Source organism: Carassius carassius, chromosome 40 (assembly GCF_963082965.1).
Source record: "Carassius carassius chromosome 40, fCarCar2.1, whole genome shotgun sequence".
Lineage (NCBI taxonomy): Eukaryota > Metazoa > Chordata > Actinopteri > Cypriniformes > Cyprinidae > Carassius > Carassius carassius.
Window position 1 is genome coordinate 16,783,290 of NC_081794.1, and position 13,156 is coordinate 16,796,445.

The 13,156-nt window shown below is 37.6% G+C and overlaps 1 protein-coding gene across 19 annotated transcripts in view; it reads left to right on the top strand.

Annotated features, from left to right (window-relative positions):
* LOC132122239 (neurexin-1a) overlaps positions 1–13,156 on the top strand; it is a 175,692-nt gene that overhangs the window by 54,325 nt on the left and 108,211 nt on the right. For 14 of the 19 annotated variants that reach the window (XM_059532247.1, XM_059532250.1, XM_059532261.1 and 11 more), the window contains 3 exons: positions 5,924–6,225; positions 7,818–7,841; positions 9,081–9,242. In XM_059532247.1, the coding sequence (XP_059388230.1) occupies positions 5,924–6,225; positions 7,818–7,841; positions 9,081–9,242 (488 nt within the window). The remainder of the gene's footprint in view (positions 1–5,923; positions 6,226–7,817; positions 7,842–9,080; positions 9,243–13,156) is intronic. The other 5 variants (XM_059532255.1, XM_059532259.1, XM_059532265.1 and 2 more) reach the window with 1 other exon arrangement.

Sequence of the window (13,156 nt, forward strand, 5' to 3'; positions counted from 1 at the left end):
CGCGAAGGGGGTCATGGTGGGAAAGCTATATGTGATTCGCCATAACATACTTCTGGAGAGCCTATAAAGGACGTTTGGCTTAAACACAAAGACAGGAAGAATCAAAGCATAGATAAAATGAATGCACAAGCTAGCTGTGGCCACAGAGGTACATGAATGACAGGTGTATCATTTACACTTGACAATGACAGTGCAGTATTTCTCCACAGATTGCGAATTCGCATAAGTCTGTGGCTTAGTGCTGACATTTTTTCTTTTCTTTTTTTTTCTTAACTAGACACATTCAGATTTTATTTTAAAGTGTCATTTTGGGGTAGTTTTATAAGGACATATTAAAAGCCCCAAATTAATTAGTTTTATGCTCAGCGTCAATTATTAATGCTGACTGTTTTGTGAAGCAGCTTTGTTGCTGCTGAGACGAGAAGGGTCTGGCTGCAGACTTGCACTTGCACTCTCAGACTTGCACTCTCAGACACTTGTGCTTCTGCTAGCGACGTCACTTGCAGTCTTTATTTTTTTATTTTGTTCTATTTATTGATAACTTTTTGTTTGAATCTCTCAACATTTTACAACAGTAGCCAGGTGGTGAAGACAAGAAAAAAGAAACTAAATTACAATGTCACTTGCAATCGCCACTTGCACTCTCCGCTACCTGTGACGTCACTTGCTATCAACACAAATCGTGCATGTTTCCAATGGAGACAAGATGCTGTGGTGGTGATTAAATGATTAAAACTAAATTAGTAGGCCTACTACTATAACGTACAGGGTCCTGCAAGAAAAAGTCAAGACTGGCAAATCCGTGGCAACAGAAGAGCAGAATATGAACGCAATGCACAAAGTCTTTCGTTAAGCGTTTTCTTCCCGTAGAAAAAACAAACACTTAATATGGCATAATGTGTTAAGATACATTAAGTTCAATTAAAAGACCAAATTCGATATATATATAGTTATTATTTAATGTAGTACAAGGCAAGTAGATGGCTATGAACACAATGCGCAAACTTTGTCCTCCCATACAGCAAAACGCTTAATGTGGCCTAATAACAGACTAAGAGGATAAAGGCAATTCAGTAGGCCATGCCTATATGTCTTGTTGTTGACTCAACGTATATACAGACCAGCAAATATGAACGTGCATTATGGAATGCATTAAGTGATTTTAAAAGGATCAGCTCCGTACAGGCAAGCACACGAGTACAGAACGCAGTGCGTTAAATTGTACATTAAACATTTTTCTCCTATAGAAAATCATTATAAATAAAACATAATGTAGCTTAATGGACAAAGACAGTGACATAAACGAGTTGTAGACAGTTTATTCTATATGGAAAAATGCTTAACACGAAATTTAGCATGTTGCGTTTATTCTGGGCTCACCTGTTTGCCTGTACATATTACCGTATTTTCCAGACTATAAGTCGCACTTTTTTTCATAGTTTGGCTGGTCCTGTGACTTATAGTCAGGTGCGACTTATTTATCAAAATTACTTTGGCATGAACCGAGAGAAATGAACTAAGAGAAAACATCACCTTCTACAGCCGTGAGAGGGCGCTCTATGCTGCCAGAGATGCTGCTCAGTGCTCCTGTAGTCTACCACTGAAAACATAGAGCGCCCTCTCGCGGCTGGAGACTGTAATGCTTTCTCTTGGTTCTTGGTTCTAAATAAATGCGACTTATAGTCCAGTGCGACTTATATATGTTTTTTTCCTCATCATGACGTATTTTTGGACTGATGCGACTTATACTCAGGTGCGACTTATAGTCCGAAAAATACGGTAGTTATGTATTTTAATAATGTAGAGAAGCGGGAGGAAAACGCTTAGCGAGAGATTTCAAGTGCAAGCGTTCATATTCTGGTGTCCTGGCCACGGATTTGCTGGTCTTGTCTTTTTTTTGCAGGACTCCGTACATTATAGTACTAAAACTTTAATCACCACCACAGCATCTTGTCTCCATTGGCAACACGCACGATTTGTATCGATTGCAAGTGTCGCAGGTAGCAGAGAGTGCAAGTAGCGATTGCAAGTGACATCGTAATTTAGTTTCTTTTTTCTTGTCTTCACCACCTGGCTACTGTTATAAAATGTTGGGAAATTCAAACAAAAAGTAATAAAATATTCAACAAAATAAAAAAATAAAGTCTGCAAGTGATGTCACTAGCGGAAGTACAAGTGTCTGAGAGTTGCAAGTCTCAGAGTGCAAGTGCAAGTCTGCAGCCAGACCCTCTTGGCTGAGACCCTTGGAGATTGTGCCATTGTATATAATGTGATTGCAAAATATTTTTTTTTTGTCCATTTTAAATATATATATATATATATATATAAAATCCTCAGGCTTAGATAGAATAAGATATGGGTAGGTCAAAATGAGTTTGAGATGTCTGTTGTTGAATAGAAACATTTATTAATTCATTACCACCCCTGCAGTACTGCTAATTAGACAAATTCTGTCATATTGCGTTTATCACGTGCAGCACTATACAGATAATTAAAGTTGACACTATTGTCAGACGTTCTTTTTTTATATTCCACCCTTACTGGGGGGTCATTAAATAATAGCTTTCATACAAGTCTTCTTTGAAACGGTGAGGGGGAACCATACAGGAAACCATAGTACAGCTTGTCTTCCTGTAGCATGGAAGTTCTCAATGCTTGACTGGCTGTGCTTGGCGTTCACAGGCTGTCGCCTGTAGCAGCTTTGAGGTAACAAGCCCACAGACGTGCTGCCTCCAACGTTCCTGTCTAAATTTAAGCTGATGAAGAGATAATTGCTCAGTCAGTAGCATACAAGGCATCACTCCACAAGTGCAAACAGAAGCTAAAGCGGTGGTTCTCAATTGGTTTAGTTCTAAGATTTAACTTTGGACATCACATGGAGACCCTATAAATTAATAGTTTAAAATATGCGCTACTGTTCAAAAGTTTGGCTGTTTGGCATGAGTGTTTTCAACATTGACAATAATAAGAAATGTGTCTTGAGCACCAAATCAGCACATTAGACAGATTTCTGAAGGATGATAAGTAATACTGAAGACTGGTGTAATGGCTAGAGAAAAATCAACCTTGCTATCACAGGAATAATTAAATTTAAAGTGTATTCAACTAAAAAATATATATTAAAAAAATTGCACAATATTGCAGTTTTTTTATCAGTATTTCAAATGCAGCTGAGCATATAAAACTTTTTTTAAACACAAATTACTACCAACCCTAAATTTTTGAATGGTAGTGTACAATTAAGATTATTATTTTTTTAAATCCTTAACATTAAATGTATCATAACAATTACATGTTTCAATTTTCATGTTAATCAGCTTTAAAATATGACAGAATTTGCCTTACGCCAGATTAGTAGAGTTAAAGCAGCAGAAAGGGGGTGAGACGGTGATATCACAGCTACTATGCATCTTCAAATGCAATGTCAAAAATTGACATTGAAAAAATGCAATGTCAGTAGGTTGATAGACAAATTATACAGCAGTTGATGTCATGGATTGTTCTTCGAGCCTTCAAAGAAAAGGACCTACCTTAGACTAAAGTGAAAATGTACTACAGTTACATTATAGGAAAAAAAGCTACAGTACATATAGGTTTCGTCAAGGGTAAATGGCAACAAATAACATCTTGCTTGCATTTAGTTCAAATGGAAGTAATGTGCTGTTTGTACGAAGAGTAAATTGCCTGAGCAGTGGCGGTTAGAGAAAATAGCTTTTACCAAGGTTGGTGTAAATAGACACTGCCAAAAATAAATGATAAGAACAGGTAGGATATGGCTTTTTAAAGCACAAACAGAAAATACATATTATGTAAGCCAGAAATCAGAGCAAATTGCTAGGTGCTATTGAGCGGAGAGGTGATTGGAGGCCACTTTTATCCAACAGATAGTCTAATGCTGTATTTAAATGAGCTTTTCTGGTTATTTACTCTTGAAGATGAAGATCTGATTTCCTGTAAGAGTATTGCAGAGATCAAATCTGATGAGAGTTGGGACTGGGAAGTCACAACAGAGACCGATGGCGATGAAAGACTCATAAAGCACTCTGTTACTGGCATCGAAATGGAGATCTGAAGGCCGTTTTGGAGTTATTCTGGGCATCCAATAAAAATCTGTGTGTGTGTGTTAGTGCAAAAGCCAGTTTGTATGTGCTGGTGCGACTCTGTGGGCGCCTTCCTGCACTGAGTCACATTATAGCTGACTCAGTGGTATATAGAGGAGGTGGAAGAGAGCCAGATACAGCACTACCCTTTGGCTCTTTGTGCACAAACACACACACACACACACACACACACACTTCATCACCCGAGGCAAAAAGCTTATTTAACTCGCTGTGGACATAGAAAGGGTGATGAAGAATGGAGAAAGAGATGGAGTAAATGAGCCTTGTTGATATCTCCAGGGTTTATCTTAAGAATATTCCAGATAATTCCAGAGCAAATGAGCTGGTCTTATGGTGTGTTAGGTTAATTGTGTTGCAGATTCCTGGATTTATGGTAATTTGGTTCAGTCTTGCTGTAAATTGCCTGTTAAAGTCATTAATATTCCTGATGAGAAGTAGACTCAGCTCTGCTCTGTAATAATGTAATTGTATTTACCGGTAAGAAAGTAGCTGTGGAGATAGGACTTCACACTTTATTAATGGGCGCCTCTTCAGTTAATATTTTAACCAAGTTCCCAAAATACACTTGGATCTGGGTGACAGTCGGAGTTGTTTGCGCAAGTGGGAAGAGGAGTGAGAGTGTGTGCGCCTGGGTTCTGTGCCAGGATGCTTACAGTAATGGGTCTCGCTGACTGATTTGGTAATTATGTCCTGATATGTGTGGCTGCTTTATTTATGGTCACCATTATCAAGGACCTTGGTTCTCATTTATGAGCAAGATGGCCCTGACCTCAATCTCTTAGGTGTGTAGGTGTGTGTGTGTACTGACAGCAACCAATCACTCTCAGATCGACTGTGGTGAGTTTCCACTATGTTTGACCCCTTCAGTATGACTTCAGATTTTATTTGGCTTTGTATAAGTAGGTGATTTGAAATTAGCAAGTCTCGTGTCCAGTAAGTGTGGGAGCAGATAGATGACGGTAAGTGAGCTGCTCTGTATGACTATGTGATGGAGGGCTACAGGGTCAATGACGTATAAGATTGTCCACAACAAAGTAAAGGTGCTTTAGTGTTGGATCCATATGGTTTTGAAAACTTTTATAGCATTTTCAAGAAAAGTTTTAATTTTAATGACTCTAAAAATGTCATATGATTCAACAAATAAGAAATAGCATAGTTTGCTTAAATCTTGAATACAGGTGTGAATATATGTGTTTTGTTACAAACTTTTTTGTTTTCTACACTTTTTTTAAATGTCATGAATTATTATTTCATAAGTATCATAAATACCATGCTTTTGGGAAGCCGCATGCACATGGCATTTTACAACCTTGCTTTGTAATGAAAAGTTCAAATTATGTGATATTTTAAGAGACGTATTGATCTTGACACACAGTCATGAGGGTCAGCAGGTGTCCTTTCTATGATGTCATTTCCTTTTTTTCTAGCATTTTGGTTGGAGAACTTTACTGTTGATTTGACAGACATATGGTTTTCATTCATATGCAGTAATAATCTTTCAGACATAGTAATAAAGGATCATGACAAAGTTTTTTAATAAATAATCGCTACATTGCATCACCTCGACATAAAGTAATTTTATTTCAGAAATTAAAAATGTGTCCTAGGTTTGATTCTTCGTTGTATTCATGAATCACATTTTTATTGTGTTTTTGAATAAATCAATAGATGGGTCAAATGAGATGGCTCATCTTTCCAAGTAAACTTTTATATTGCACTGTATTGGTATTAATGCATCTCTTCTAATGCGAAACATTGGTATGTTCCCAGCTTACCTGCTTTGTTTATCTATTTTATTGCAGAGAGGGAAGAGTATGTGGCCACCTTCAAGGGTTCAGAGTATTTCTGTTACGACCTGTCCCCGAACCCCATCCAGAGCAGTAGCGATGAGATTACGCTCTCCTTCAAGACCCTGCAGCGCAATGGACTGATGCTCCACACCGGAAAATCTGCAGACTACGTCAACCTGGCGCTGAAGAATGGTGCCGTCTCACTGGTCATCAACCTGGGCTCTGGGGCCTTCGAGGCCCTGGTGGAGCCCGTCAATGGGAAATTTAATGACAATGCCTGGCATGATGTGAAGGTTACCAGGAACCTTCGTCAGGTAACCGCGCAGAAAAGGCAGAGGTCGAGATTGGATACATTCAGATTCCGATTAGTCGCATCAAACTAACCCTCAGACTAGATTTAACCATATTTAACCATTTTAATTAATACCAGGGTCAGAAATTAACAATATTTGCCCTCTGGAGTTGATTCTCAGGGGCATGTTTTAACTTTGTAAGGGCAATTTTTATATTTACCTAATCAAATGTATCTGTGCTTAAATTTAACCAGTTGCTTCAATCAGTTACAACTCTATAGACTGTTACTAATAAAGCATGACTTTTTAATGCTGCTCATGTACAGTACATGTAATTACTCAAACATTTGCATAGTAATGGCTTATAAATTAAAACTAATTACAACATGAAGCTGCAATAACATGATAAAATCATTATTGTTGATTATTGCTCTGTAATAATGATTATTAATGTTGATTAATAGAAAGCTTTTGCTGGAGTATAATCACTAAAGCTATCTACACTGCTAATTCAACCTCTTGCATAGTTTCTGCACTTTGTTGTTTATGAAGATGAGAGAATTTGCGAATGCAGATTCAGATTTCCGTCAGTGATATTGAATAGTTCTTGCGTTCTCCGTGATGACAACTCCAAACACCTCTGATTGGACATTGCATTCCTAAACTCAACAGAAGTGTGTCTGTTTGGTCGTTACGCTTAATTCTGCAAACAATTCATAAAAAGAAATCTAATGCAAATTAAGAAGATTTGCCATAAATTAAATTAGACACTTTCTATTCATTTCACTTTAAGCTTGACAGATGTAATAGATCTTGAATAACTGTGCAGGGGCCTGTTAATTTCCGACCCTGATCGAGACATACTTCTTTTTAAAATAGTTCAGGTTTCCAAATGATGTATTCGAAAGTTGCTTAAAGATAAGACTAAAAGAGAAAGTTGAGAATTTGTTAGGAATTTGGAATAAAGGAATTTGTTAGGAATTTGGTCCGCTTTTATCATTTTAAATTAGCACTAGCGCTCATTTATGTAGCTGATTTAAAAAAGACGCTCCCGAGATTAAAGTATTCATTAAGCAGCTATGAATTCAGCTTTCAGAGACGATTAAATGTATGGCATCTATCATCACTATTTGATAGCGCCACCTCACACTACATTACATGAGTGTGTCACCTGTCAGTGCAGAAAGCGTTTGAAGTGTCAAGACTCCTAGTGAAAAGATCCTAGACGTGTGGCACGAAGTTAGGACTGGCAATAAACATAAAAAGCTCGGTGATGCGTTCCGTCACCAGTAAAGTTAGCGAGTGCCAGGAATAGGAAGAGACAGTGTTTGGAACAGAGTAGACTAGATCCATCCCAGAGGAACTCCACGGTGCAGATCTTGTCTGCTTCTCCTTACCTTCTCTTCTTTTGCCCTTTTTAAATGTTTACTAACCTGCTTTTGGGGAAAGAAACTAACCTTTCATCCATGGAATGTGTCATTTACTAACCTGTTACCTCTTACTAACGTGCAACGCTGATGTACTAACCTTGGCAAGAGACCATCTTTTTTGATTGAGGAACGGTGTTCTGTTCACAGTTTTTTAATTTCCTTTCTCCCCCCTTTTCCACAAAGCACTCAGGCATTGGACACGCTATGGTAAACAAACTACATTGTTCGGTAGATATCATTCTAATTGTTTCTTAGTTTGGGTTTGCCGTGTGTCTATTTTCCTTTTTTTGAACCGTAGACATCAATACTAAACAAAAAAAGGGGGAAAATGCGGTTGGTACTCTTTACGCTTACTTCCCCTGCCCTGCCCAAATTCCCCTTTTCTTTTTCTTCTCATTAGTTGGGTTTCCTCAGCTCTTTATGTCCCGTCCATCTTCTCTTTTTTTCCCTCTTAGGTTATCTTGCATCTTTTCCTTCGTTGGGTTCTTTTGCATAAGGTTTTGCTCACCGATCGGTCTCGGCTGGCTGGCTCTGAGTTTTTTCATTGGTCCAGCTAGCTTTGAGGCCCATTGTTCAGCATGGTGTGCATCCTGGCCACCCCGTGTACTAACACCTCTGCTCCATCAGTACATTCGAGGCTGGCATGGGTGGCCGGTCATCTTGTCTGTTGTAGTTTTTGCTTTCTTCCTCTATGTGAACACGCTTATGCATGCTGACACTTCTGCTGTGATTGGTCTCATGAGCTGCGTCGTGTTTGTGTCCTTCTCCCTACCCTTCTCTCTTTACTCATTCCTGTACAGTCTAATCTGTAAGAAGAATCGTTCTCTCTAACCAACCATTGTTTGCATGTGGAGAGAGAGGGATAATGAAGCATGCATCCATTCAACCAGATCTGTGAGAGATGTGCCTCTAATTGCCTGTGCTTTCATTTCTAACCTCTTAACACGCCGTATTCTTTGTTTCACCTCATATAATAACATTGAAAACTGCTAAAACTACTTACATGCACTGGATTCAAGTGATACTAACTCTCAGAAACACACATACTACTAACACCATTTTTGTGTCTGGTGATTTACTTTTGGTGCTTTATTAAAGGCACCACTAACATTGAGCCTGCGCTAATATGCCGCAGACTTCCTCAGCTCAGACTTACTAGAAGTTCATACCAAAGACGTAAATCTAGAAAGAACAAAAACGAAACAAAAAAATTAAAACAATTAAACAATGAATAAATAAGAATTTCTGAAACAGACATGAAAATGGGTTCACGTTAAATCAATAAAAAGAGAAAAGCTAAAAATAAATCTGTAAATAAGAAGCATTAAAGGCAAAAACAAAACAAAGCCAAGCATCCAAATCCTTACGAGGGGGACCAAAGCCCTGTAACAGTATTCAAGTTATATGTGAGTATAGCGTGTCCTTTCCCTGTGCTTTGTTGTCTAGGTTACAATATCCGTGGATGGAATTCTGACCACCACTGGATATACACAAGAAGACTACACCATGCTAGGCTCGGATGACTTTTTCTATGTCGGGGGTAGTCCCAGCACTGCCGATCTGCCTGGATCCCCCGTTAGCAACAACTTTATGGGATGCCTGAAAGAGGTAAGTGCTTTGAAAATTGCTTCTTGAAAAAAGTAATTCCATCCAGAAATCTTCCAGTAATTGAATCCCCTTCTGTTGCTACTGTATTACATGTATTCAGTTACTTTTTGAATCATAGAAAGATACGATCTTGCAGCTAATTCACTAAATTGATTCGCAATTTACTGATTTGAGGTATATTTAACTAGTTTATTTTTATTGAAAAATCCTCTAAAAATATTCTTTTACTTTTGGAATGAAAAAGAGAGATATGACCTTGAAGCTAATATGCCCATATACGTGTCTTAATTTAAAAAAAAAATTAATGAATGTGTGTGTGTGTGTGTGTGTGTGTGTGTGTGTGTGTGTGTGTGTGTGTGCATGTGGGAGCATTTATATACATCCATAAAGTGGTTAAAATAAGTATTGAACACATCACCATTTTTCTCAGTAAATACATTTCTAAAGGTGCTGTTAACATGAAATTTTCACCAGATGTTGGGAACAACCCAAGAAAACAAAGAAAACATACAAAGAAAACAATACAAATAAGTTCAGAAATTAAGTTCTGTGTAATAAAATGGAAGGACCCAGGGGAAAAGTATTGAACACGCTTACTGAAATGTATTTAATACTTTGTACAAAAGCCTTTATTGTTAATGACAGCTTCAAGATGCCTCCTATATGGAGAAACTAGTCACATGCATTGCTCAAGTGTGTTTTTGGCCCATTCTTCAACACAAACAGTCTTCAAATTTTGAAGGTTCCATGGGCCTGTTTCTGTGAACTCTAATCTTTAGTTCTTTCCCTTGATTTTCTATTGGATTAAAGTCAAGTGATTGGCTGGGCTATTCAAGAAGCTTTCTTACTTTCTTTCTCTGAATACAAATGAGAGTTTCATTAGCTGTGTGTTTGGGATCATTGTCTCACTGGAATGTCTACCCTTGTTTTATCTTCATCATCCTGGTAGATGGCAGTAAATTTTTATCAAGAATTTTATCTGTACATTTTTCCATTCACCCTTCCTTCAATTATATGAATTTTGCCAGTGCTACATGATGTTTTTGGGGTGATGTGCAGTGCAATTTGACCTCTAAACATAATGTATATTATGGCATCCAAAGAGTTGAATTTTTGTCTCTTCTGACCAGAATATATTCTCCCAGTATTTCACAGGATTGTCTAAATGTGGTGCAGCAAACTTTAAATGGACTTCAACATGATTTTATTCAGCAACGGAGTCTTGTGTGGCGAGCATGTATACAGGCCACGGCGGTTGAGTGCATTACTTATTGTACTTATTATTTTCTTTAAAACAATTGTACATGCTAATTCCAGGGGTTTCTGAAGCTTTCAACAAGTGATCCTTGGCTCTTGAATAACTCTTCTTATAATTTATTTCTTTATTACACAGAACTTAATTTATGAACTTATTTGTATTGCTTTCTTTGTATGTATGGATTGCTTGGATTTGTTACCCACATATGGAGAAAACTTCATATCTATATCTATATCTATATCTATCTATATATATATATATATATATATATATATATATATATATATATATATATATATACTTTTTTGTGAAAAGTGGGGACATCCCATAGGTGTAATGGTTTTTATACTGTACAAACTGTATATTCTATGGCCCTACACCAACCCTACACCTAACCCTACCCCTCACAGGAAACTTTGTGCATTTTTACTTTCTCAAAAAAACTCATTCTGTATGATTTATAAGTGTTTTGAAAAATGGGGACATGGGTTATGTCCTCATAAGTCACCCTCTCCTTGTAATACCTGTGTCTTACCCATGTCATTATACAGAGTTGTGTCCTGATATGTCACAAAAACAAGAGCACACACACACGCACACTTTCATTTTTTTGACAGAGAAAGTGCTATATAACATTACAAAAATATTTGTTTCAAATCAGTGCTGTTCTTTCGAAGTATCTTTTTTTGATTTAGGAATCCTTAAAAAAAAAGTATCACAAAAATTTAAAGCATACAGTAGCAACTGTTTCACTATTGGTAATAAAGAAACGTTACTTGATTTATGTAGTAATGTCTGTTACAAATTTAGCTTTGCATATTTAGCTTTACAAATTCTAGTGTGCCGACATATAACGTCATTGCATTACAGCCTTCCCAAATTCTAATCTCGGCTTGAGAACCTTTCCTGATCCTGCCATTATGGTTGCACTGCTCTCTCTCTCTACCCTGTATAAACTCGTAACACGTCTCGTACACCAACAACTGAGGGAATTATTTATCAGTCGCCACGGACTCAGGAGCCGAAACACAACGGCAGAGTTGAAATGCATTCTTTAATTAACATTGCTGATGAGGTTTCCTCACATCTAAACACTGTTAATTTGAAAATGGGTCACAGATCGTCAACAGTGACAGAACTAACAAATAAACAAGAGTGTGACAAATAGGATAAATAAGTAAATAATACATTTAATGAAATACATTCAGATCACTCAGTTTCCAGCAATATTTGATAGGTCTGCGTGACAGATCACTTGTCCACTACCTCACATACTCTTGACATGAGCTATCTGTGATCATAATACTCCTCAGAGAAAAACTGTAGAGAACATGTTGTCTCATCCATCAGCTTCCATTCTCCATGTTAGACTAGCATCCCTGTGGAATGGGATGTCCTCTGATACACCAGCTGGTGAAGTAAAGAGCTTTTCTGACTGCCAGGAAGTCGGAAATGCTTTTGATGTTATGAACAGACATTAAACACCAGCCATTTTTGTTTTATATATAGATAAATTCATCTTTAGCTCACCTCGGTATGCTTGTGGAAAGCAGTTAAATCAAGCTGATTGTGATTGATTTATGAAACAGGGAAACAATGAAGCCTTGCTCTTGGTTGAACTTATGGTGCTGTAGCTCTTGGTGATTCATTCATTAACCTTTAGACCCACAATTAGTGATGGATGCTCACTGGCATGTACCTTGTTAGTCTATTTATCATGTCCAATCTTACATAGTGTAGGTCAGTGGATCTCAACTGGCTTTTCCTCAGAAGTAGTTTTTTCATTGGTCACCATCTGACCCAACACAGAATCCAAATTGTTTATTGCACACATGTATTAAAAAAAAGGAATCTAATAAAATTGCATAGTTTTTCTCATGGTTTCCATAGATTAAAGGGATAGTTTACCCAAACTAAGATTCTCAACAGCCGGCATGTGACACGTCTTCTTCTTCTTGCTTTACAGCAGATCACAGATGTATACAGTAAGTGCATTACCACCACCTATCTCTCAAAAGGACCATTGACACTCCCAATTGAGATTGTAAATCGAGTGTCAATGGTCCATTTGAGAGATAGGTGGCAGTAATGCACTTATAAGTCTGTGGTTTGTAAGAATATTTTATTCATTTTTTATTTGCATTTAGCATTGCTTTTCTTAGCTGTTTGCAGCTCTGTTAGAACAGACTTGAAACCAATTTGTGAGAACCTAGTTTAAATGTAAATCCTGGTTTTAGACAGAGGCATCTAATGCATCAAATAGAGAGTGATGATACTAGTGCCTTTCTTAATGCAAATGTAACACTTTAAATGCTTACAAATTCTTACAAGAGGCACAAACATGACAAAATGTGTTATTTTGTCAGATTTTGGAGGCACTGGAGCAGTGCAGACTCACCATTTGTTTCCCTTCCCAGCCTCCAGCCTTCATTTCAAAACCAATCCACAAGCAATCAATCAGTGTCAAAACATGAAAGTGCAGACTTGTGTAAGCTGTGGTCTGGTGCCACGTGTAGGCGTTTGGTGTCTCTTGTCTGCGCTAAGGCACTATCATTTCCACAGATTAGCAGGAGGCCTGAGGTCATTGACCTGTGTTAACAAACACTCCAGTGCTTTGAACTCGTGAACAAGAATTCATACTAAGAGGATTCTGAAT